The sequence below is a fragment of the Perognathus longimembris genome, chromosome 15, assembly GCF_023159225.1.
Source record: "Perognathus longimembris pacificus isolate PPM17 chromosome 15, ASM2315922v1, whole genome shotgun sequence".
Lineage (NCBI taxonomy): Eukaryota > Metazoa > Chordata > Mammalia > Rodentia > Heteromyidae > Perognathus > Perognathus longimembris.
This window is the reverse complement of record NC_063175.1, coordinates 6,113,360-6,139,779: the sequence shown is the minus strand read 5'-3', so window position 1 is coordinate 6,139,779 and position 26,420 is coordinate 6,113,360. Positions and strand designations below refer to the sequence as shown.

At 41.9% G+C, this 26,420-nt stretch overlaps 1 protein-coding gene across 1 annotated transcript in view; it reads left to right on the top strand.

Annotated features, from left to right (window-relative positions):
• The window catches only part of L3mbtl4 (L3MBTL histone methyl-lysine binding protein 4), a 293,901-nt gene that overhangs the window by 182,994 nt on the left and 84,487 nt on the right, over positions 1 to 26,420 (top strand). The window contains exons 14-15 of the mRNA XM_048363591.1: positions 14,644 to 14,817; positions 24,600 to 24,670. Of these exons, the coding sequence (XP_048219548.1) occupies positions 14,644 to 14,817; positions 24,600 to 24,670 (245 nt within the window). The remainder of the gene's footprint in view (positions 1 to 14,643; positions 14,818 to 24,599; positions 24,671 to 26,420) is intronic.

The following is a 26,420-nucleotide window of genomic DNA, read 5'->3' as shown; positions in this document are numbered from 1 at the left end:
TCTCGCTCTCTCTCTCTATATATATATGTGTGTGTGTGTGTGTGTGTATATATATATATATCTTTTCTTCTACTATGGAAGAAAAATAATTTACTTTCATAATGGGAAATCTATTTTCCCAGAAATTCCAAGGTTATTAAGTGGCTTGGAAATTAAAATGAAATTTTCAATTCTGTCTTTGTTGTTGTTTTGTCCTTTTATTTCACCTATAGCTAAAAAGGATTTAAGTTATTGTTATTATTATTATGTAGCTGTACAAATTGGCTACAGCTATGCATAGTGGTGCATGCTGATAATCAGAGAGGAGGATGAAGCAGGGAGAACATAAGTTCAAGACCAGCTTGGATACACACACACACACACACACACACACACACACACACACACACGTATGTGTATGTATATACAGAAAGAGGGGGGGAAGGACTACATTTTCATAAGTCAGTTATGAGTACAATTCATCATCATTGGTGTTACTGCTTCCATTGTTCTGCCTCATTTTCCCCTCCCATCCCTACCCTTTCCATAGGTACTTTGACTATCACTACATTAGTTCACCTTTCCCCCTCTATATTTAAATATACATAATTTATATATTTACAATTATTTATAGTTTATTATAATATGTTATTTATTTATAATTTATGTTCAAAAATAAACTTTGGTTTGAATAACATTCTTGAGCATCATAATGGAAAAGTATTACGGATCATGTTCCCCTGACAGGAGTCACACTGATGTGTGGGTAGGAAGAGCTCAGGATTGTTTGGGTTTTTTGTTTGCTTGAGGGAAGGGGCTTAGTAACTATTTTAAAGTTGCTTTCTTTAAGATTGTGTGTATGATTCCTGAGGTCAGTTCATATTTCTAAGAACAGTGTTGCCTCAGACACACTAAGTGGCAGAGCACATTGAATGTGCATTTTGGGCATGCTGATTTAAAGGAAATAAAACTGGCAACAACTTCCTCCACATGGAAACTGTGTGCACCTATTTAAACGTTCAACTGGGCTTTTATTTGCTTATAAGGGGAGGATGAAAGATCACCTCTCTTTAAAGAAAAAAATCACAGCATAGCAAGAGCTGTTCACAGAAGATTTCCCTCCTGACACCTTTTCTCCACAGGCTATGTGGTATTGTGTCCTGGGGGCAGCTCCTGTCCGCACGCTCTGGGATCTCTATCGTCTGCCCTTGCTAGAGCATCCTCACTGAGCAGCTGTCATCTCTTCCTGCTCCCTGCAACCTGAGCACCGCACCCTGCTCTCCGCTGTGCACTTACCTTAGCTTCCTCTTTGGAATGGGGAGTCCCACAGTGTGTGTTCTTCCACTGCTGGCTTAGTTCATGTAGCACAATGTCTTCAGAGTTCATCTGTGTCGTCGCAAGTGATGGCATCCCCTTCCTTCCCCCGAGGCATGTGGACACTCCCTTTCCTTCCTTCGTGTCTCTAGGCATGAGTGGCACCAGCACTGTCATCATCTCGTGGCTTCTGGGAATAAAGCAGTGGTGTATGTAAAGTAGTGGTGTATGGGACTCGGGTCCTGACTTTGGGTTGATTGCATGAATACCCAGAATCATTTGCTCTAGCATCACGCTAGATTGAATTGACTGGGGACTTCTCTACTGTTACTAAGGGAGATAACCATTTTACCTTCCTAATGACAAGACTTCTGTTTCCCCACATCCTCAACAGCACCAGTAGTCTTTTGTAGATTTTTTCTTTCAATTTTTGCTATTTTTTCAAATGAATTATTTTTCACACTTATGTGTTAATTGTACGTGTTAATGGGATCCATTGTGGTACTTCCACTTACGAGCTGATCTATCCTCTTTTTCCCACAACTCTTCCCTCCTACTCCAAGCCTTCTCCATCTCCTCTCATCGCTGCTCTTTTGTCAGGCTGACAATTTTTAGCTTTCCAGCTAGGGGGGAGAGAGAGAGAGAGAGAGAGAGAGAGAGAGAGAGAGAGAGAGAGAGAGAGAGAGAGAGAGAGAGGACCTGTCATTGTATGTCTGGCTATTTTATTTATCCTAATATTCTCCAATTCCACCCATTTTGCTACCAATGATAAGGTTTCGTTTTTATTTATGGTCAAATAATATTCTATTTGTGTATATATTATTTTTTAATTTAATTTTATTGTCAAGGTGATGTACAGAGGGGTTACAGTTACACATGCATTCCTTGTCAAACTTGTTACCTGCTCCCTCATCTTCATCCACTTGTCTGTTGTTGGGAAACAGAAGCTCTGAAAGTACTAAAAGAAAACATAGAAAAACATTTGGGGACATTGGTCCTGATAATGCTTTTCTGGAAAGGACCCTAAGGTAAGCAAATGGACAAGACTTGGCCAGTAGGATGCCGTCCAGGCTCGACGTGTAGTGACAGGTGTCCCACAGACGGAGCTTCTCTGAGATAGAGGTGTGACACATGATCACTTGCAGTTCTGCATGGGACTCGTGGGGCAGCAGGCTCTGTAAGTCCTCTTCCTGGCCTGGGAGTGCTGGGAGCATTTAGCTCTGGGAGTGCTGGGAGTACTCAGATCTGGGGAGTGGGGGGGGGGGGTGCGCTGAGGGAAGGTGAGTATTCTTTTCTCCTTCCCATCACCTGGGCAGCACTCCTGACCTCAGCCAGGTGTGTTTGTCAGGATAATTGTGAACCTATCATTTTGCACAGGAGCATCCAAAGTGATGTTTGAGTGTGCTTTGACATTGGGCCAATGTTAGCATTAAACACACAGGTGAGGTGCTATGCATGTGTGTAAACACATACATGGAAGCATACCCAAATACCTTACTACAGTTTCATTTAAATAGACTATGTTGATTTAAAGCCAGCAGTTCATTATGTGTTCGTGGCCAAAATGTTTACCTCCAGTTTACATATGACTTTCAAAACCTTGTTCTTGAAGCATTTTAAGTTATTTTCCAAGTGCCCTTTTGGGCTTCGTTTTAAAAAATTGAGCTCTTTTTCCCTCTCTTCCTCCCTCTCCCTCCATCCCTCTCTCCCTCCCCCCTTTCTGATTTTTGGTGGCACTGCTTGTTAGGCAAGCACTTGAGCCCTTTTTAGTCTTGTTATTTTTCAGATACTGTCAGGCTGCCCCGAGACCACAGTCCTCTTGCCTGTGCCTCCCACATTGCCTAGGTTGTAGGAGAAGAGCACATACGAGCTAGATGGTTGAAATGCAGTCTTGGTAACATTTTTCCAGGCTGGACTGACTATTGAGTCACCACACCCAGCCCCAAGGACATTTCTTCTAAGTGATATTTTGTTGTTGTTGTTGTTGTTTTCAAAAGAATGCATGTTTATTTTAATAAAGCTAAAAGAGGAAAAATATACCTTAAGGACATTTGTGTTTCAAACCAGACCAGAATATTCCTGTTAAAAAATTCACTTGCAAATTAAGCTACAAAAATTTACCTTAACGTGTTCATGCCACTTAACCAAAATGTTATCATTAAAGAATGAAAATAATTTGTATATGGCAACAAAAATGTTCATTGTAATAATAGAAACACAGACTCACCTCTGTAATTGTTTTGACCGAGTTAATAATGTAGTATGTTAATCATTTCATTTGTTTAATTTCCTGCTTAATGTTAACTGTGTAGATAGTGTTCTAGTGGAAAATTTTAAACTGCAGATTCTATTCATCAGATTTTCTCCATGCATAAATTACACAAATTACTTACTTAGTACATTAAGCTGATTATAGCATACATTTTCTGAAGACCATTGACATTGCTACTTAGTATACTATCACATGCCTGAGCCTAGTTTACATCTCACAAGTTTCTAGTTGCCATACAATAGAATATTTTAGAGAAAAAGTAATCCTCTCTCTCTCTCTCACACACACACACACACACACACACACATACATACACACACAGAGACACAGGCATATGTACCACACAGACACAAGATAAACATAGACAAACATAAGTATATAGACACACATGCACACGTGTGCATGCAGACTACTGCACAGACACACAGACACATCACACACGCACACACACACACACACACACACACACACATTTGTACCATCTCTCAAGACTTCCTGTCTTTTTTCTGAGCATATTACCCACAGCTGTATTCAGGAAACTATTTGGTAATAGCTCAATTAAAATGCATTTCCTTGTGCATACCAATTAAATCTCACATCTCAGATTCAAATTTTAGTACTAAAACCAGCATTAATAAAATAACTGGACTCCAAGCTCCTCCCATGAAACAACAATCAGTGGAGATTGAAGCTCATGTCCACCTATGTCTGGACACACCAGCCCTCTCCGTCCCCGCTTGTCCTCTGATCATTATCACTTCTGATGTGTGACTATTTCTGAATCTACCAGAGTTCAGCGAGCTAAATTGTGATAGGAGACGCATCTTTCTGAGAAGGGGCTGGCTTTCTAGCCCCACAGTATGCCTTTATTTTTTTTTTTATTGGGATAGTAAGTAGAGGAAGGCTCAATTAATTGGTTTTAGAAGGACAGAGGGATTCCCCCAGGAAGAAGGAATCAATGACACAGGCTGGATGGATGAAGGAAATTCAACTTATGTCTAAGCACACATTTCTACCAAGTATAGAAAAGAAGGAAAGACAGAGCAGCTCCTTCTGGAAATGTATCTGTGATGTGGGGCCTGAATTCCAGTGGACAGTGGTGGTGTGAGAGATAAAGGGTAATTGAGGCTGGAAGGAACTTCACTTACCTATGTGGGATAGTGCATGCTAAGCCCTGGGCAGCCAGTGCAGCCCTTGCATTGGCACAGCAAGGGGAATCTAGCCTTCGTGTTACGTAGGATGAATTCATAAGCTAGAGAGAGTAAGGACTGAGGTACAGGCAGGTTTGAAACTTAGTATAGTCTGTCTCAAAAGCTTCCTTTGCCGCTTCAACATTCCCTGGGTGCTTTAATTAAATAGAGTAGATTCTTCTTTTAAAAGGTGAAGCACAGGGCTGGGAATATGGCCTAGTGGCAAGAGTGCTTGCCCCGTATACATGAAGCCCTGGGTTCGATTCCCAAGCACCACATATATAGAAAATGGCCAGAAGTGGCGCTGTGGCTCAAATGGCAGAGTGCTAGCCTTGAGCAAAAAGAAGCCAGAGACAGTGCTCAGGCCCTAAGTCCAAGGCCCAGGACTGGTCAAAAAAAAGGGGGGGGGTGGGGGAAGCACAGATAGGGCATAGTAACACATTCCTGCAATCCCAGCTGCTTGGGGAGATCAGGAAGATCACAGTTCAAGCTCAGCCTAGGTAAAAAGAGATGGATGTAATCCAGCAAGATGGACATGGTGATGAACGCCTATAATTCTAACCATTCAAGAGGCATAGGTAGATAGAGCATGGTCCAAGGCTAATCCTAGGCAAAAAGTACAAGGTTCTATCTGAAAAACAGCTACAGCAAAAATATACTGGGAGCATGGCTCAAGTGGTAGAGCATCTTTCTAGAAAGTGTGTGAACCTGTCCTCAAACCCCAGTGTCTTCAAGGATTTGAGCAGTCGGGGAAGGGCTTTCAATAAAATTTGTAAGCATTCAAAAATTATTATGGGAACTCTGCTCCCAAAAAGATGGTGTAGATATGCTTTGCACTATACCTCTCATAAAATTCTGCACATTACATACAAAACCAACATCTTCAAAAAGAGGACCAGGAGGAAAGAGGCAAACCAGCTGGAGACCTCAACACCCAAGGATCGTATAGTAATAATGTTCTGGTGATTTCTTTATGCTTGTCTATCTTACACTGGCTGTGGAAGAAGGTGGAAACCTGAAAACACCAATAGAGAAGGCAAAAATAACCCTAATTTCCATAAGGAAAGCCAGATCTTCCTAGTTGGAGACCAGGAAAGATGAAGCCCAGCGATGCTGCAAACATTTTGGCAACAATCATCTGCTCCAGCCAGGAAACACAGTGTTCCCATCTCATGACGAGTCCTGAGCTCAGAACTGTAGCAACAGGCCCTGTACTCTCCTTACCCCCCCTCCCGCACTCATGCACACATGTGCACACACACACACACACACACACACACACACACACACTTATGTCAGGAGTAGCAGAGTGGGGAGCCAGTGTTTCTTTTTATCCAGGCCTGGTGGTAAGAAGTCCTCCCCACCATTAGGGGTTGGTGGAGATCCTTCCATTCCCACATGAACCGGGTACCCAGTGTTATCTGTGGCAGGTGGAGTCAGAGGAGGCCAGCGGGACCTCAGATCCTTTCCAGCTGGAGAGGTACCACCTTCCAACAAAAGGCAGCCCCTGTGGGGACTAGTGAAGACCTGGGCTTCCATCTTAAATGACAAGTACAAGACAACACCCCCATCCACCCACCCACACATACTCCTTTAGTAAAACAACGTCTCCCCACACCCCCAGTGAGGCCAGAGAGAGGAGGCCTGCTAGACCCTAAGGCTTGCATAGCATGAAGTCTCTTAAAGTGTCCAGGGTTTCAGACAAATGTTCAAGTTTCAGACATCATGCCAAGAACCAGGAAAATCTGAAAATGACAAAAAAAAAAAAAACAGCCATTGAATGATGAGACCAACACCTGGATGCTGCAGATGTTCGAATTATGTGGAGAATTTTAAAGCAGCCATTGTAAAAATGCTTCAACAAGCAATCGTTAACACATTGGGAACAAATGGGTGGGAAAATTCTCACTAGAGAAACAGAAGATAAAAGAACCAAATGGAAAATTTTGGAACTGAAAAATACAGAAGCCACAATGACGGAGGTAACTAGTGTTATATTTTGTATCAGAGCAGGTATGACGACTTAGATTTTTTTGTTTTGTTACTGTAGCACATTTTCTGACAGAACAGCTTAATGGAGGAAAGGTTTGTTTTGGCTCATGGTTTCAGAGGCTTCAGTCTGTAGTCCTTGCCTCTGTAGATCCCAGGCCCTGTAGTATAGCAGAGCATCACAGGAAAATGTGATACAGCCAGCAAGCTCATTGTGGGCAGGCAGGAAGCAGAGAGACCAAGAAGATCTCAAGGACATGTACCCAGAGACCATCTTCCTCCCTCTGGACCCATCTAATATTTCCCAGAAACTTCCATAATATCATCAGTAACTGTGGACTAAACCTGCAAGTATAAGAGACTTTATGGGAGACATTTCATATCCAGACTGTATATCAAGGCCTTTATAAAATAAAGACTTCTAAATGCTAATGGAATGGAAGGCAAAAAGATTGAATAACTTGCCCAGGATTGAGCTAGTAAACTTTCTGTTGTTGGTTTCTATTTTTGCTTGTGCTGGGGCTTGAACCCAGGGCCTAAGTACTGTTCGGAAGTTTGTCCCTCTGGCTGGCACTCTACTACTTGAGTTCTGGCTTCACTTCTGGCATTTTGGTGGCTCATTGGAGATAAGAGTCTCATGGACTTCCCCCCTAAGGCTGACTGCGTACCATGACCATCAGGTCTCAGGCTCCTGATTAGCTAAGATTACAGCTTTGAGCCACCAAGTACCTGGCATGTGAGTAATTTGAATTCAGTTTTCCTCTAGTTGTTTAGTCTATGCTTTTAACCTCCATTCTAAGCAAATTATAATGCTTAATCTAAGTAGCAATTCTCTTCCAGCTTCCTAATTGGCCATTTTTGAGAGTTGTAAAATACAGAACGATTTCACAGGCTGAGTTGCCCTAGTATGCTTTAAGAGCCATGTATCTTTCTGAGTTCCAGACATATAGATATCTTTTAACTTTAGCTGTGAATTTTTTATTTTATTTTTATGGTATTGGAGATAGAACCTACCCATGGCTTCATACCTGCTAAGCAAGTGTCTACCACTGGAGCTGTATACCCAGGCATTTATTTGGGTTTTGAGATAAGGTCTCACTAACTTTGCCTCCACCATCCCATAACTTGGGATCCTTCTGCCATACAAGTAGCTTGAATTACAGAAATTCACTACTATGCCCATATTGAAACTTTAAAAAAAAGTAATCATGCTCTGATGCATTAAATTGTTGAGTACTTGAAACAACAAGCAAAGGCATAAACTACTGTATGGATAGAATTCGTTGCATTCAAAGCAAACTCTTTTGAGAACTCGTCTTAAAGCAATAGGACCTGAAGAAAAATTTACCTTGACTCCTGAGAATCATATATTCATATTCATAGGTGCATACACACCCCCCTACAGGTTTTTTCATCTCTTTGTTTGAGATTAATGTAGTAGAATTGTGTTGCATTTTCAGTACCTACTAAAACCCTGTGATGCTGCTGTTTTTCTGCTTCTCATTCAGACCTGTATAATTTACACTCACATTCAATCTTCATAGAAGTAATCAGCAACATTTTGATTCATGTGTCAGGTTTTTTTTTAAGCTTTTGTGAAGATTCTTACAGCTAAAATACAATCTTAGTAGCTGGCACTTCTCTGTGTTTGTCATGTCTGCTGGTGCCATTTGGCCAGGAAGTCAATATTTTTTGAAGATAAAAGATGTTCCTTTCACATCAACATGCTAGATGAAATTAGAAAGCCCATGTCATAAAGAGATGGGCACATTTTATGAAGTTAAATGGCAGTTAAGACAGTCAACTCTTACTGAGAAACAATATCAAGGGGAGGTGTTACATTCCTTCATGTTGGACATAGTGAATGTACCTCACCAATAATCTCAACAAGCTCCTTCTATCAGAGTAGGGCCTCTGGGGTCACTAGGCCAAGGACAAATGTGACTCATGCAGCAATTTCCTTCCTTCCTTCCTTCCTTCCTTCCTTCCTTCCTTCCTTCCTTCCTTCCTTCCTTCCTTCCTTTCTTCCTTCCCTCCCTCCCTCCCTTCCTTCCTTCCTTCCTTCCTTCCTTCCTTCCTTCCTTCCTTCCTTCCTTCCTTCCTTCCTTCCTTCCTTCCTTTCTTCCTCCCTCCCTTCCTTCCTTCCTTCCTTCTCCCTTCTTCCCTTCTTCCCTTCCTCCCTTCCTCCCTTCTTCCCTCCCTTTCCTCTTCTCATTTCCTTCACTGACCCCCTTTCTCAGCACTCTCTCCTGTGATCTGACAGACACAGCCTCTTCGTGCTCCCCCACTGCCCCTGGTTCTGGGCGTGGAGCTCTCTCACACCATCTCTTCATATGTGCTCCCCCATGAAGAGGAAGATGGCTCCCACCCACCTCAGCAGTGACTGCAGAATCTACCCTTCCAGCCAGTGCACAACTCCCCACTGCTGTCTTATCTACCTCTTAGAAGTAAAAGATTACAATTTTCTAGTAAAGTAACGAAAATGCTTCTCTAAATATAAAAAAGTAGGCTGGTGAAGTTCGGTTAGTTGCATTTGGAGCAGAACACTCTTTTTTTCTTCAAGCTGATGACTTCATCCGCATTTTCATTAGCACATATTAACGATAGAAGGTGAGGTGTTTCGTGGTGATATTTCTGCACATGCACGTAATGCTCTCTGGTCAGAGTCATGACTTCTCAGTCCAGCTCATGTCCAGTCGCTGGGCTGCCTGGGGGATGTCTGCCTCTGAGCTCCTTGTGGCAGCCACTTGCTGATTGTCAGGATGAGAAGCAAGGTTGCCATGACCCGACACTTCCCGCAGCTCTGCTGACTGCTGGGCTTGGGCTGTGTTCACAGTGCGGCACCTGGGCTGTTCCCTCTTAATTTGATATTTCTCATGATCCCCAGCCTTTTCACCACCTTGCCACAGAGGAAAAGAGATCATCACCTCGGGGAGCCAAAGGGGCCATGGAGTCTCCAGGTTTCTCAAGGGAGGAGGGACAGGCCTGGGAGCTGCAGCCCCTCTCCACCTCCCGACCCTCTAGCTGTGCTCACGTTGAGACGCTGCCAGTTATAACCACCTAGTTGTAACTTCATAATCCATACATCACCAGGATTTGACAGCACTTCATCAATATTTTCAGTAGAGCGAGATAGTTAGGGATAAAGAAGAAGCAAATATACTGCTTAGAAATTAGAGGGTGAAACACTGCAGATTAAATGTCAATGATGGAATGGCTGAATGCATACAACCTGTCCATGGGGGTTTTGCAACCAGTTGTCAGCCTCCACACTCTGGCTATTGGAATGGGAAGAATCTCCTCATTAATGGTCTCAGCATCTAACAGGAATATAAGCACGTAGATGACTGGCCAGCAGGATGTCGATCAGATGGGGGAGTCGGAAGCAGAGGCATGGCTTGGGGAGGGATGACAAGGAAAATTAGGGCCACAGTGCACTGTTCCAGGCAGGCACTGGAATTCTACTCATGGCAGCAAACCAAGGCACTTGGTAAGTTAGGGTGCCCAGAGGCCATGAGGTTGGTGGGATTCCATTCAGGTCACTTAACAAAGGTGTCAGCTGCTGCTTATGCTGTTGCTGCTGCCACTGTGACTGCTATTAGAATACTGGAAATCCAAGGTCCGCTCTGATCAGAATGGGTCCTGGGAAAAGGAGCAACTGAAGCAGCACTAGGCACTTGTGAGGAGGGAGAAAGAGAGGGAAGGAGGGAAGATTGGTTCAGGAACCCCTGATACCAATCCAGGGGGTCAGCCTGGGCTGCTGGATGGCTCTCCACAGTGGACCTCATTGGGAGCTAGAGGAAGTAATGTGTTCAGAGCATTTCTCTTAAAGATGAAGTTTACTTTTTCATTTACTGTCAATATTAAACGTGATGTGTGTGTATTTGTGTGTGTGTGTGTGCGCACGCGCGCACGCCTGTTAATCCTGGGGTTTGAACTCAGAACCTGGGAAATGTCCTTGAGCTTTTTTTTAAAGCTTTTTGACACTTGGGCAACAGCTCCACTTCTAGCCTTGTGGCGATAAATTGGAGATAAGAGTCTCACAGACTTTCCTGCCAATGCTGGCTTTGAACTGCAGTCCTCAGATCTCAGCCTCCTAAGTGGCTGTGATCACAGGCATGAGCCACTGATGCCCTGCTAAACATGATTCTTGAATATTCCCCCAAACCAAACGACTGCCATTTTTATGGTAGTCATTACTGTCTTATTGTAATATTGGCATGGTAAAGAATTCATAGTTTTCATTGCTTTCTTCCATTCTGAGATAAGAAGAGGAGTAGGATTTATAACTTCTTTGAAACGTTTGTCTGCAACTATGACACACTTGTTGTTTCATATATTTTCTTCATTCACCTGCTTGACTACTGATGAGTCTTGTAAACATATTTGGTTGAGCCATATGAAACTCCTAATACCCCGCTGTTTAGGAAGTACAAGTTCCTGTGGGTCAACCTAATAGACCGAGCTGTCTCTGCCTTCTTTCTTGCAAACACGGCTTCTTTCTGAGCACGGGGGGAATTCGGGAAGGTCAAAAGAGCTAAGGCCCACAGAGGCTCCGGGCCTCTCCGTGCTGCAAGGCCCACCCAGCTGGCCCGCTCAGCTGCAGGGTGGGCCTGCTGGATCTCCGTCAGGGATACCCTGGGACTTGAGCAGGCTTCCTCCTTACCCATCAGAAACTGACATTTTACTGTAGCCAACACAATTTGATGTCATAGGAATTTCAACAATGTCAGCAATTTTCTAAAGAAACTATGTCTTTGAGAATGAACATTTCCCTGTTATTTGGCTAAATTCAAATATTCCAAAATAAGTTTTAAATAGTTTTATTATACTTAGTACTTCAACATTTCTTTTTCCTATGTGAGTAGATTTCTGCAGAATTGTACATGGTCTTAACCATATAGAGGTAGAGAGAGGAAGAGAGAGGGGAAGGTAGGGAGGAAGAGAGAGAGAAGAAAGATCAGAGTGTGGTTGCAGGCAGGCTAAGGGTGGGGTGGTGCTGTCTCTTTTATTTCTCTGCAAAGTGGGAAGGGGAGCACAGCATGGCACTGAGAAAACCTGCTTTGGGCATTCTGAGAACCTGGGCACTGCAAGCAATCGGCCAGAAGTTCTCCCTCCCCACTTCCTCTGGACCATTTGTCACCTCTTGTCACTAACTGCTTTCACATTCACCACCGCCATCTTCTTCTTTAAAGTATGGTTTTGTCATTGTGGATGTTCTTGAGAACCTCAGGCACAGTTCTCTATAATCTGGAGCCGCATCCTTGTGTGCCTCACAGGCGGGAACTACTTTGTACTACCAGTGCTGAACTGAGCAAGTGAGTCAGTGCAGTCTATTTCCAAACACTGGATAAGCAAGTTGTAGGTAGAAGCAGCACTAATGCAGGCTCCGTTCACAGGGGAATGGTAAAAATTATGAAGAACACTAACCACCATAAGGCTCATTAGAGGGCCTCAGGTAGGGAGTATGCATTGGATGGACAGCAGAGCTTTGAGGCGCAGAATCTTAGCAGAACCACAGAATCTTGAGTATTTATTTGTAAATATTACAAATAATATGAAAAGTACTTTGCATTGTGATGGGCCAATAGTATATAGTGTGTTTTTATTAAAAATTGCAGTCACTGACATCACCTTTACAATACCAATAAAATGCATTAAAAATGATGAGATAAATCGTAGTTATTGACTTGTATGTTTTTACCTCATCCCTTGGTTTCTATTCCCTAGCATGGAACATGTGGTCTGTTAGCGGACTGTCGAATCAGTAACTGCATAGGCTAACAGCAGTTGTCAGCATACAGAGCATGCGTACAGAGCGTGCTCCAGTCCACAGCTGTGCACTGCCCTGATGCTGGAACTGGTTCATCTTAGCACATCTGGCAAGGCTGAGGTCAATCGCCATTCCATAGCTCTTTTCCAGATACATTGTCGTGACCCTTGAGGCCAGGCCCCACCTGGAAAACTCTGTACCTTAAATTAGAGGAAAGTTTTCTTTGGTTCCTGACTTTATCACCACCTTAAAACAGCAAGGGAAAGCTTTCATAGGGCCAGAAGCATTTACTTGTGTACTGTGTATCTATAAGTTACAGTAAATAGGAACCGAGTCCCTAAAAACGCAACCAACCATCTCCACACGGAGGCTGTCACCATGTGTTTGTCCAGCTGTAAAATGCCATGAGAGTGATGTCAGCCGTGTGTGTGTGTGTGTGTGTGTGTGTGTGTGTGTGTGTGGTTTCTCACAGCAGCTCTTCTGAAATTGCATCTGCTTTTCCACTCCACTAGGGAGAAACTCTGAAGCCAAGGTGGGACACAGCTTCCCAGCAGAATGTCTAGGCAGCCTGTCATGCCTGAGCTTTTCCAGGCACAAGCTCCTGGCACCTGGCAGCAGTGGGAATCTGAGACCTTTCAGGGACAAGGGCACAGAGGTGTATTGGGGACAGTGATCCACCATGGGCGCATCTGAGCCACATGTCCAGGCAGATCCCTGTACCTCTGGGCTGGTGCCAACAGCACCCAGGCTTCAGGGATCTGCGTGGCCATGGTAGGGGCGAGAAGAGAGCCAGGCTAACTGGGCCTGAAGTTCCTCCTCCCTGACCTGCAAAGCACCCTGGCATACCCCACCACAACTCCCCTAGGAAGTCACAGGACGATTAAGCAGAAACGCAGATGGTGTTTCTGCAAACCTAAATAGGAGGCAGTAAGAGCATGATGTTCTTGGATTCTGGAAAGTGGTTTTAGTGAAGGATTCAAGAAAGGAAAGCTAATCCCCCTGCTCCTGTGGGAGCTGTGGAGCAGCTGGATGCCACACTTGGGTTTCTGGATGCTGTTCTCTGGTGAATCTGCCTATGATATTTCGGCTGCTTGAGTCTAAGGTGGAGAACCTGAGATGTTCTCAAAAGGCAGTACGGCAGTCTGAGTGCTGAGCACTGGGCGGGGGCTCACAGCTGTACGCCTAGCTATTGAGGAGGCTAAGATTTTAGGATTGTGGTTCAAAGCTAGCTCAGGCAGAAAAGCCTATAAAACTCTTTTTGTTTGTTTGGTTTTTTTTTTTTTTTTGGCCAGTCCTGGGGCTTGGACTCAGGGGCCTGAGCACTGTCCCTGGCTTCTTTTTGCTCAAGGCTAGCACTCTGCCACTTGAGCCACAGTGCCGCTTCTGGCCATTTTCTGTATATGTGGTGCTGGGGAATCGAACCCAGGGCCTCATGTATATGAGGCAGGCACTCTTGCCACTAGGCCATATCCCCAGCCCCTGTTTGTTTGTTTTCTTTTTGGCCAGTCCTGGGGCTTGGACTCAGGGCCTGAGCACTGTCCCTGGCTCCTGTTTGCTCAAGGCTACTGCTCTACCAATTGAGCCACAGCGCCACTTCCAGCTTTTTCTGTATATGTGGTGCTGAGGAATCAAACCCAGGGCTTCATGCATGCTAGGCAAGCACTCTACTGCTAAGCCATATACCCAGCCCCAAAGCCCATAAAACTCTTATTTCCAATTAACCAGCAAAATACCAGATGTAGACGCATGACTCAAATGGTAGAGCACCAGCCTTGAGCCAAAAACCCTAAGTGAGAGCGTGAGTCCCTGAGCTCAAGCCCCCAGTCCCAGCACGACCACTACCTTCCTCCAAAAAATTACAGTATGTAAAGACATGGTTATTGAGTGTGTTCAGGGAGTGACTGGGTTTCATTTAAATATTTAAATAATTATTTATTGTCAAAATGATGTACAGAAGGGGAGTTACAGTTTCATTCGTAAGGCAGTGAGTACATTTCTTGTTCAACCTGTTACTTCCTCCCTCATTTTCGTTTTAAATATAAAATTCGAGTCTGTTCCAGTGACAATGGAGATCTGATTGATCACTCAAGAATGACAGTTGTGCTTTTCATTTTTATACAAAACAGTGCTTTTGGCTGCCCGTATTCGGACATGAACTTGAAGAAGGAGGTCACCCTTGCTGATGGCCTGAGAGAACAAACAGGGGTGCCTCTGAGGTCCGGCACGCCCCACTCAACACTGAACAGCCTCTGTGGTTTGAACTTCAATGGGAAACACGCAAAGGTGAACAGTCAGCACAGGTAAGAAACTTGTGGAAAAATCCAAACCAGAAAGTCAACCGTGTAGACTAATAAAGGAACAATTTTGTTGTTTGTTCCAGATATATAGTCAAAGTAATTCTTATTTCTGGACATTTATTATATTCAGTGGCTCACAGAATTTACATAGGCTTGATCTTCATCTTAAAATATTTTCTGTTGGATCGTCCTGAAACATATGGATAGATATGCCTTCTTGCAAATACGTCAGTAATCAGTAAAAAGTATAGCTCATCTGTAAGTTCTAGAAGATTCCCTTTCATCCTGCATATGTCTTTGTTCTTTGGACTCCTTTCTCAAGTGTTCTGTTTGGGGCCATGGTGGAGAATGTCTGCTGAGTGACGGCAGGATTATCCTCTCCTGTTTGTTCCTGGCCTTCTCAAATCTGGATATACCTGAGATATGATTTCTTTCTCTGAGTCATTTCCATTTTGATGCTCTTTTATTGACCAAGATAAACTTACAGAATCACTTCTCAATTTTTATTTAACTATAATTATTTTCCAAATAAGTGTATGGCGCAAGTCACAAGCTTACTAGATGACGTTTACCCTTCATAAGCAAGCAGATAACAGCTGAAGTTCTCTAAAGTGCTCTGTGCTCCATGCTAGGAATTATAAACGCAGGGACATTCAATGAAAGGTAAATAGTTTGGGACCAAACAAGGACAGAGCTGAGAAGGGCCACACAAAGAAGTAAGCAGGTTCCAGACCCACTGTACGTGGAAGGAGTCAAGCCTGAGCCTTGAGGAACCTCCATTTTGCCTGTTCTTTCCCCTGAGCCTCAGAGCCTGACTCTTTCCATTGACCGGTGGGTGTGATCTTTCCCCAGGATGAAAGATCCTCTGCAAGTTCATACCTAGCCTCAGCGCAACAGGAAGCCTTCCCCAGAGGGGGGCACCTGCTCCCTTGGCTGATAAGGTACACGGTGTACATGGCTTTTCTATCCTGACTATGGATTTTCTTCTCTTCTCTCTTTTTCCCCATGCAGATGTTTCAGAAGATTTGGGTGATAATTTATTTTTGTTAAGTAGCTTTTTAAAAAAAATTTTGATGGCTCCATGCACAATTGTAAGCTAGCCTATTCTCTGGCGCAGGATCTGTTTTGTATAGGGACACATGCCTCTATTTTTGTTGTTGTATCTTGCATTTTTATTATCTAGTGCACACCCACTCCCCCGGTGGAAACTTCATAGGGTCTAGTTGTTCTTTGCTGCCTGTTCCCACCCACACTGTTTACGATTCAAGGAGTTTACAGCTTGTACATCTTTTCCATTTCCTCCTTGAAGGAGGTTTGGTTTTTCTTTCTTTGTATTTAACTGTTTTCCAAAGACCAGGGCTTATTTATTCCAGAATCATAGAGCCCAGGTCATACATTTCCCTTCTTCCCTTTTGCTAGATTGTTGTATTTTTTTCCCCCAAATACAAGCCCAGTCACTCTCTCTTATAAATATTTTAGACATTCATCCTCAATGTCAAAAGCCAGAGTCTCAACAGATCTTTGAACTGCTTTAAAAATTATTACAGTCATGTTTTCTCAGAGGTTAACTAAGTTATTCTTTCCAACCAACACAGATATCTTGTCCTCATCTTAAAGGTCTCTTTGGAATTTTCCTTTTGCAATATATTATTATGATTTTTTTTACTGTTTTTGAAAGGGCACTACACTGAAATATATATCAAGCAGATACACTACAGAGAGAAAGAAAGTAGAGAATGTTAGTTGATAATCAAGTAGAGATTCACAGATGATATGATTGTGCCAAATCCTATTTCATGTCCTTATAGAATTCTGTTAGCTGGAAGAGATGGGGATACACTTGAATCCTTCCCTGACTTCTTCTTCTGTGGTCACATCTTTATCCCAGAGCTTACCCTCATCTTCCTGCTCTTGTCAATATGATGATGTCTGGACTCAAAATATTAGCAGGCACAGTTGTGTGTTCTTTGAATCCCTCCATCTTTTTGGCATTCTGTTGGTGGTTTTAAATTCCAGGGTGAGGAAAAAGAAAGAAGGAAATCTACAAGGGTTGGTGATGGTGGTACAGGATCTGCCGGCTCGCCTCAGTTTCCTTCAGTGCTTCCCTGAGCTAGCTTCCCTCTAACTGGAATCTTTTGCCCACAAGGTAGTAATGCAGGTGGAAAGGAACCTTTAAGTTCCATCTCTTTTCTTCTACCTATTGAAGAGAAGTAATTGTTTCCTTGGCTTCTTCCCAAGGACAGGGTTGAAGTTAGAGCTAGAGTTTCTACTGGCTCCCGAGTGGTTTGCTCCTCCAGAGTTCCATCCAGGCCTTTCGTAACATCTTAGGGACTCACCGCTTGCCACTTTAGAATCTCCACACAGCCTACAATTTAAGTATTTTTTTTCCTAAAAACAATTCCACATATGGTAGTTGGGAGAATTTTATCTTTTTCTTAACTGCATTTCCATTGTGTGATTGCTTATATGCATCTTTATATGGGGTTCTTATAGGACTATATGTACATCTATGACTCTAGTACAGGATTTAGTAGCAGCAATAGTATATTTATATTCATGGGAAGTTTTCTGGCAGTGCTGGCAATTCAACTTAGGACCTCATGTTTGCTAGGCAAGGGTTCAACCACTTGAGACACGTTCCGGTCCTTTGGTTTTTCGTTTCTTTTCCAGATAGCATCTGATACTTTAGCCTCATAGGCCTTGGAACTTTTGTTCAGCTGACTTTGGACCATGATACTCCTACCCTGATATCCTGAGAAACTAGGGTCATAGTCATGAATCACCATGCCTGGCACCATGTTTACATGTTTTAAATAGTTATAGTTTAAATTTGCATATACTACATGCCACAAGATGTTTGTAAGATTTATATTCAGAACACTCAGGTATTCCTGTTATGTTGATTTTCAATAGTCAGATGTAATAGCTTACAATTATTAAAAACTAGTATGTGTATATAGCTTATATAACATATATGGATACATACATATATATCTATATGTATACTCTTTTTCAGTTTATGCTGATAGAATAAGTCATTGATTATCTATGGTTCATTAAGTGGAGTTGAGTGGCCTTATACTTGAAGTCTTTAGTTTATGGCTATACTCCATAGGAAAATTTGTTTTACAGTTTATAGCTTATACATACAGTATCTTCAGAGTTTCCTACTATCTTAAGATTTAGACAAAATAGAGATTATTGTTATCTTATATTGCCATGTATGACTAGAGTGCCATATTTAGGAAGTAGAGTCCTATGTTTTGCTAATTTAAGGTTCAAACATGGGTCTGTGGTTATGTCTAGCATATTTCTGTACAACAATATCTTAATAATATCAGGATGAGCCATAATGATGCCATACAGTTCCATTGGTCTAAACTATTTATACTACAACAGCCAGTATATTGTAGGGTTTTTTTATTCTGATTTTATAAGACAGATGCCTGGAGGTTCAGAAAGGATTTGAACACAGAAATACCTGATTTCAAATTCCATGCACATTTTGAACATTAGACTAGCAGAAAAATGCTGTTTTAAGGGCTTGAAAAAGCCTAGCTAGATTTCTATTTAGACAGCATGCTATTGATGTGTAGGATTCCCTGGGTCATTTTATTATGGCTGTATTTGTTTGCTAATTTTGTGAAACTAGGACTTGTGAAGGGGAAGGCCACAGCACATTCCTGTTTAATCCTATTTATGTTACAAATAATTAAAAAATTTCCACCTTGAACACATTTCATTGTAAAAACACTGAAGGCTCCTATCTGTAATAAGAGAACAAATTTAGAGTCATTAAAACATTGTCATCATAAAGAAAATGTCTTTGGAATGTGAATGTTCCTAAATTATCTGTCAGCTATTCCTTCACCCCAGGGGGTCTATCCTCCTGACTCCACCACCCACTCTGTGTTCTTTAAAAATTGCTGCCTCCTAAAGCAGTGTGCACTTTATATTAAAATTCAAACAACTGATAACACACAATCCACTGGAATACCAATCAATGCTATTAAGATGCCATAAGACAAGGGCTAATAAGGCTCACTCTGTTTTCCCCAATGCCTGCCGTCTTATGAGTCTTATGCATTTCCCTAAGGCTGGTGTTGGTAATGGAAATGGCTAGAGGAAATTACGGTAATCAGAGGGAACATCACGCAGTGGAATCAGTCCTTAATGATCCTGATAATAAATGTCACTGTCATGAGCCAAAACTCCTTTCTTGGGCTGGGAATATGGCCTAGTGGCAAGAGTGCTTGCCTCCTACACATGAAGCTCTCAGTTCGATTCCCCAGCACCACATATATGGAAAATGGCCAGAAGGGGCGCTGTGGCTCAGGTGGCAGAGTGCTAGCCTTGAGCGGGAAGAAGCCAGGGACAGTGCTCAGGCCCTGAGTCCAAGGCCCAGGACTGGCCAAAAAAAAACAAAAACAAAAAAACAAAACTCCGTTCTTCTTTCCTCTGGCCCAGTCAGTGACAGCATAGACTACCTTCTACTAGGGCCATTCTCAGAACTCCAGCAGTGCTAGTTGTTTCTTCCACGTGTGAACCTTCCAAGTCAATGGAGACATGTGCTTGAATCCTTGCTTCTTCTGCTGGGATGGTGACGTCTGCTCCGTGTCCCCATCATCTCTATCACTGTCGTCCTCAGCATCCTTTCTATTCCAGCACAGTCTCTGTTCCCATCCTGAGAACATTTTTGTTCCTTCCCATAGCTTCTTCCTTCCCTAAGACTCTATCTGAAGGGTGTTTTGTGTGGTTTATTTTGTTTCTTTCTTTTTTTGGTCTTTGTGTTGGTCCTGAAGCTTGACTCAGGGCCTGGGCTTTCCCCTCAAGCAGTTTTGCTCATGGTTGCCACTCTGTTGCTTGAGTCTCACAGCTCCACTTCTGGGTCTCTGGTGATTAATTGGAAATAAGAGTCTCACAGACTGTCCTGCCCAGGCTGACTTAAAACCTTGATCCTCAAATCTCAGCCTCTTGAATAGCTAGGATTACAGGTGTGAGCTACTGGCACCTGGCTTATTTGCAAGTTTTTAAAGCATCTCCCACTTTTAAGAGCTTCTGAAAAAGAGAGATTATGTTCTGCTGTCTCTGTTTCTGACACATCCGCGGTGGTCCTGGATGCAGGATTTAGGAAGATCCAGCTCCACTTCTCTGGCCTCTGGGTCTGTGCCACATGGGAAAGCTTATTTTTGTGTCTTCATGTATTGTTTTTAGTACTTGTGTGCCTCATTTTCTTACAAAGGCTATGTACTGCCAAAGGTGTATCAGTGTTTATTATTTTGTGCTTTCCCCCATTACAGTTGCTATTATAAGTTCTTAGTATGTTTAGGTTCATTCAGTCAGTTATAGATGATTTTCCTCCTGTCTATACATGATATATAGGACGTGTTGGATGTACATGAGAGGGCTCATGTTAGATTTTTTAATTCAGGTGTATAGATATGGACATAGGTGGGCATCTATGATCTGGCTTGAATATACCAGAGCCTATTGAAATAATAGCTCCAGATCCTTTTAATGATTGAAAGTCTTCTTGTCTAACACGTTCTAGCTGGTTATATACTTCTTATCCTGACATCCAACATTGGGTCCCAGACCTTCATTTATTTAGTCTGACATAACAATCAGCCTACAGAAATAAGTTAAAACCCTTAATAAAGAAATCATGATCTGAGTATGACTAGGACACCCAGGACCCTTCCGAGTGCAAGGTCCTCCTTCTGGAGGTTGTAGCTAGCCAGCACAACCCTTTGGACTCTTAGTGGCCCCTGTCTCTCCTCACCACACCTGGACTCCAAGGAGCCTCTAACCAGATGGAAAAATGTGAGAGCTTTCCAGTAGCAAAGGACTCAAGAGTTTAACCCAACTTCCTCAGTGTTGAAAGGAGACCAGAGGGGAAGAGCTGAGTTCACTCACTGACCCTGCTGGTCATAGCAGCATGGAGGTCTCTGTCGCCCTGCCATAGTTCTGCTTGGCGATCTCATACCACTGCCTAGCCAGTCTTTGAGACTCTAACCAATCAGGATTGACTTTTGTCATCTAAGTACCTAGTAACAGTTATCTCTTTGAAGTTCAGGGTCATCGCTGTAGCCAGATCTTAAAATTAGAGGTATTCATTCAATCCTTCCAACATTCATCTGTTAAATAAATATTTAGAATGGTACCATTTCAAATTCTGGTAAAAGAGCAGTGAGCAGTCATGCAGAAATCCTTAGTCAGTTCTGTTCTGTTAATAGTAATAACAAAACTACCCAAGAACAAGTAGGAGGCTTCAGTCTCCATGGACTTGTCATTCACCAATGCACCCAAAGACTCAGATGGGGTAACAGGAATAGGAAATAATCTGCAAGATGCTAGCCATGTGGGGAGGAGCCCGTGGATGGACACAGAAAGGAAGTAAAGCACAAAAGAAGAGAAAGCCTACAGGCTGTGACAAGTTCCATGACAAAGTCACACAGGGTGTTATAAGGACAGCAGTTATGTGTCAGAGTTCTCAAGATAGAAAGCAGGCCCAAGCCATTAAGGAAAGGAGAAAAGGGCTCTGCAGAACGTTTTGCAGATTGAAAATGAAATCAGGAGTGTCACAGTCAGATCAGGAACTTAAAAACTGCAATACCATGCAAGGCCCCAGCTTACTTCAGTCCCTGTGCTAGCTTGTCAGCCCTTCATCGTAGACCTGGGTTCTCAAGCAAATGCAAAGTTCTGACGAAACCTTAGGAAATAACCAAACTGTGCCTTTGTAGGGTCTTGAAAAATATTTTTTTTTCCTGAGCTGATCCTCATAAGACAGTACATAATTTATTGTGAATCTCTGGATTTCTGGAATCCTGCCTTGGCCCAGGCTCTTAGTAATTAAATTCTGCAGAACATTGTGTCCTAAATCTGCATGGTTCCTCTCGCATAAAGGAAATATTAGTGTTCCTGCACCCAGAAAAAAAAAAAAAAGAAGAAGAAGAAGAAGAAGAAACTCTGCTGCCTGAGCACTAGCGGCACTTTTTATTTCTCATCTTCATTATCTGGCTCTAAAATAAGTATTTTCCATTCACTAAAATAGTAAAGTTGGGACATCTAACATGATTTTGTCCTCATTACTAAAGTGATACTTGTTTATTAGAAGGAAACTAGGAAATGGAGATGATTAAAAATTAAAAACATTAATAATAACCAGACTTTTTTCTGTCAAACAGCATAACTTAAGAGGCTTGTAAAATTTTAAGAAAATGTCCATGGAAATAATTTAGGTAATATAGGGGTTTAAAAAGATAAGAATTTCTTATTCTCCATGGCTCAGCTCTGAGGATTTAAACTGAGGTTGCTGGTGTTAGCACTGTCACCTCCTTATTTTTCTGTCTCCCTCTGCATACACTCCCCCTTTAAAAGTATCCACATGATTTTATTTTGTTAGTATGCAACATGTTTTCTTGTATTTAAGGATATGACATTGTTATACTACCATGCCAACACAAATGGAACTAGTGCATTATTTTTGACACCTGTTTTTATTGTATTCCATACCTTAACTCATTAGTGCTGTTTCTCCTATTGACAGGTATTTTCCAGTATTTTAATTCTTATAGATAATACCTCAGTGAGCATTTTCAGATGCATGCATTTATTTGAAGATGCATTATACGGTTACATTTCTAAAAGCTTAAATACTATTTATTTACAAACTAAAAGTAGGTGATCCTTGAGAATGACTAATGCCCATGGGTTCTTGGTCATTGGGCTGTTTGTTAAGAGCATGAATTTACTTATCCAGAGAAACATACATGGAAATAGGGAATGCTATTGCAGTCATACATGGAAACAGAGAAAACTATTACAGTTGTGATGATCTGTTCCCAGTTCCACAGGTACCAACCTCTCCCCACTTAACTCTTATCCCCTTTGTCCCCCCCCCCCAAACCATCTCCTGGAAGCATTGCCCAGTGTCTCCACCAGTAAGAAAAATCCCCTCTTGCTCTGTATCCTGTAGCACTTTCTAAAAACTGCCTGTTTATCATAGCCATTTTCTATAAAAATGCCTGTTTTCTGTAGCCATTTGTGTAAAAGCTAGCAGAACAAGGTTCTCCCATGAGAAAATGCAACCTACAGCCAGGAAAACCTTAAAGATGTTGATTGGTTAGACTTGGAGAATTAAGGGAGTGAGGGCCTGATGCCTGCCTTCCCAGTCCCATTATATGTTCTGAATCTATGAGGTTGCTTGGGCAATTTGGTGGGAAAGCAACAATAAAATCAATCACACAATACGTTCATTTTAAACTTTACTTACCTCTTGTCCTATGTCTAGAACAGAGGTTAGAAAACTTTTTAATGTAAAGAGTCACACAGTAAATATTTTAGATTTGGACAGCCACAGGATCTCTGTTCTTTAATATCATTTTCCCATTTTTTTTTTTTTTTACAAAAGGGCCACTCTATGGGACCTAGTACAGAGGATGTGTGTCTCCCATACCCCATTCTGACCCTATTCTCGCCACCTAAGTATACACCAGATCTGTAGTTCACATTCTCTTGTACAAGGCTGTAATGAAATTCTCATGATATAGATACATAGAGAATACATTGAAAATTGTTATTGAAATAACGAAAGAGATTCTACAGATTTTAATGCCTAAGGATTTCTTTTACACAGTTTTAAAAAATGGATTATTTCACTAATTGCTTGGAACTGTGCAAAGCAGTTGCTCCTGTTAGAAGCTAACACTCTGAGTGTCTAAACATCTGCTCTGGGCCACAGTCCTAGAAGTTGGCTGGGTCCTAGGCATGAATGCGAATGCCCCTGTGTTGTGCATCCTGTCTCTTCTGTACCACAGTGATTACTTGCTGGGGGAGGGGGTGTTCCATTGCAACCAGGCAGAACCAACACAGGTCCAATCCAAAGGTGAGATTTCTACAAACGTGCTTCCTTTTCATACAGTTGTAATGACTAAGGGATACATAATGGATAGATAGGTCACTGACACATAATTATCCAAGAATGTGTTTCTGCCATGATATGTGTGCTTAAACAACAAATACATAAAATGATCTCAATTCGTGTATGAACCTTTGGGTTACTACGTAAGGTGTTGGCAATTGATTGCATTTCTTCATCTGCAACCAAATTCAAACCATATTTTCTTGACCAACTCAAAGGCTCATCACTGAGGATAAAATGAGAGAAAGGCATTCTCTGCAGAAAGGAAATCCATATGCAAATCACAGCATTATGGTTTATTTAGTAAAAGTTTTATTTTAGTAAGTTCTATCGTTATTATGGAGTATGAGCCTGAAGTTTCAATGAAGTATCATGATGAGTTACAAAATTAGCCCCTACTGCATACTGCAACCCTTGAAAAGTTAATTAATTCTCTGACATTCAGCAATGTAACTAAATTACTTTACCCAGTTGTTTGAGCACAATGTCTGTAATCTTCTGATTAAAATAGTAAGTGCCAAAATAATCGGGAACAATTATTTACCCATCCTACCACTCGGGCACCCACCATCCTGGAGAGTTCCTGCTCAGAACCTGAAGAGATTATTCTGAGAAACATTTCTGATTTCTTATTACAACAAAATGAGTGCAGGATAAGACTTACAAGTTTCAGGTTTTAAAAGTTTATGAAAAATACGCATACTTTTTAAAATAGTAAACTGAAAAACAATTTGAACAAGACTGTGTTCACAAATTCACTATCATTTGCCCTATGATTTCTATTTAACTTTATGCTGTTATCATGATTTATTACTGCCTCACACGATAATGAATCTAGATTTTATTTTTGTTCTTTGCCCAGACTTGTACAGCAGGCAAAATGTTTGAAAATCAAAGGAAAAGAAGATGTTGACTTGGACAATCTTTTCAGAGGTAAAAACAAAACCTAGCAAAAATGAAGAATATGTTTTTTGTTATCCCAAATGTCTTATCTGCTTGACCGTTTGGCTTTATTATTCTGGTAGGGAAAGAAGGTAGAGGAAAAGAACCTGATTAGAAGGCAAGAGTCCCCTGTCCTGGTCCTACATTTATAAATAGATTCTATCACTTTACTGTCCTGAATTTTCTCATTTTTAAAAAGAAAAATACCAGGTGGCCATCTCTGTGGCCCCTCTTCAAATAGGACAGATCTGGAGCTGTTGAAGTCAGGCTATATGTGTACATGTCTCTGCAGAGGCCACCAAAGGAAGAAGCCAGGGGTCTTTCATTCTGATGCACTTCACTAGTAAGTCTGGCAAGAGGGTGGGGGAAGGCATTACCTCATAGATAAGAAATATAAGTGTAGGGGAAAGAATCCCATGTTTCCATTTAATTGTGTCTTTTCACAGTAAATGCTCAATAAGGATAGAATGTGGGACTGGGTCACTATGGTGGCAAGCTAACAAATAAGTTTTCCCTTGGCTGTATTATTTTAGGGCCAATTTTTGGCTCTGGCCAGATGAAAACATTGGTCATTTGTAAATAGTGTCCTACATCTTTAGCTGCAGTAGTTACATAAGTTTGTATCTCTCAGTACATCATGACAGAGGAAAATTGGTGAGTTTTCTGCTGAGCTGGACAGAAGTTCAGTGGATAGCTCAGTTGGCTTGTGTTGCCGCGTAGCTCCAATACATACCTGTACCGCTTCTCTTAAGAGAAAAGGAGTGTCGAGTGTCGAGCAGTCACTGGGCAAAAGGGAGTGAGGTCTATGAGCAAACTAAACTTTTCCTTTAGGTAGACACAAAGCTCATCCTGGAACTGGGAGATCTCTGGACTTTATCTCAATAACAAAGAGGAAGAGGCTTTTGTCATCAAATAGAGGACAACAAGTTCCTTGGCTTTCATTGTGCAGCTACATAGTTCTCTCTCATCAGAGGAATTTCTATGTATTAGAACCTGCTTGCTTGCTTTAAATAAACAACTGGTATTTTCGAAACTCCTCCATACAAATGTCCTCATCCATTTTAACTAAGCCTTCATTCCATAAGCAGCATATTTTAGAACCACAGAAGAAGCTTAAAAAAAAAAGCGTCAGTGTTTTAATTCATATTTTGACACTTTTGAAATTTTCTGCACTGAGTAATTATGTATATGTTCCTGTTAAAACAGATACACAATTTTGTAGTTCACATAGTAAAAGTAGTAATGAGGATCATCCTGACCAAAATAGAAAATATCTCTAGCAAAGCGCATTTGCATAATGTTGAAAGATGAGATTTCTTCTAACTTGTTCTTTTCAGCATTACTTGTGAAAAGTTTATACCCATATGCTATTATTTCTTCCTGCATTCTCTGTGCTAATTTAAATGTTGTGATTTCCTCCCAGCCAAGATCTGGGGGAATAGAACCAGCAGTGTTTTCCGGGTGTTCTGGGAGCATATTCATGCACCCCCCCCTGAGGGGGGGGCAGGGGGACAGGGCACCAGAGGGCAGTCAGGAGTCCCCTCTACTGCATGGGAATTTACAGGCTTTACCTTCTCGCACCTGTTTTCTAGCCTGGCACCAAAGTGCTTCTTCCCATATCAGACTGCCTGCTATTATAGTTCTACCTCATTTGCTCAAACAAAAAAATCCGTGTTACCACTGTGACCTCACGTGACAACTTCATACTTCCTTTTCTTTTTCTGTGCCCATAAATCTGAGA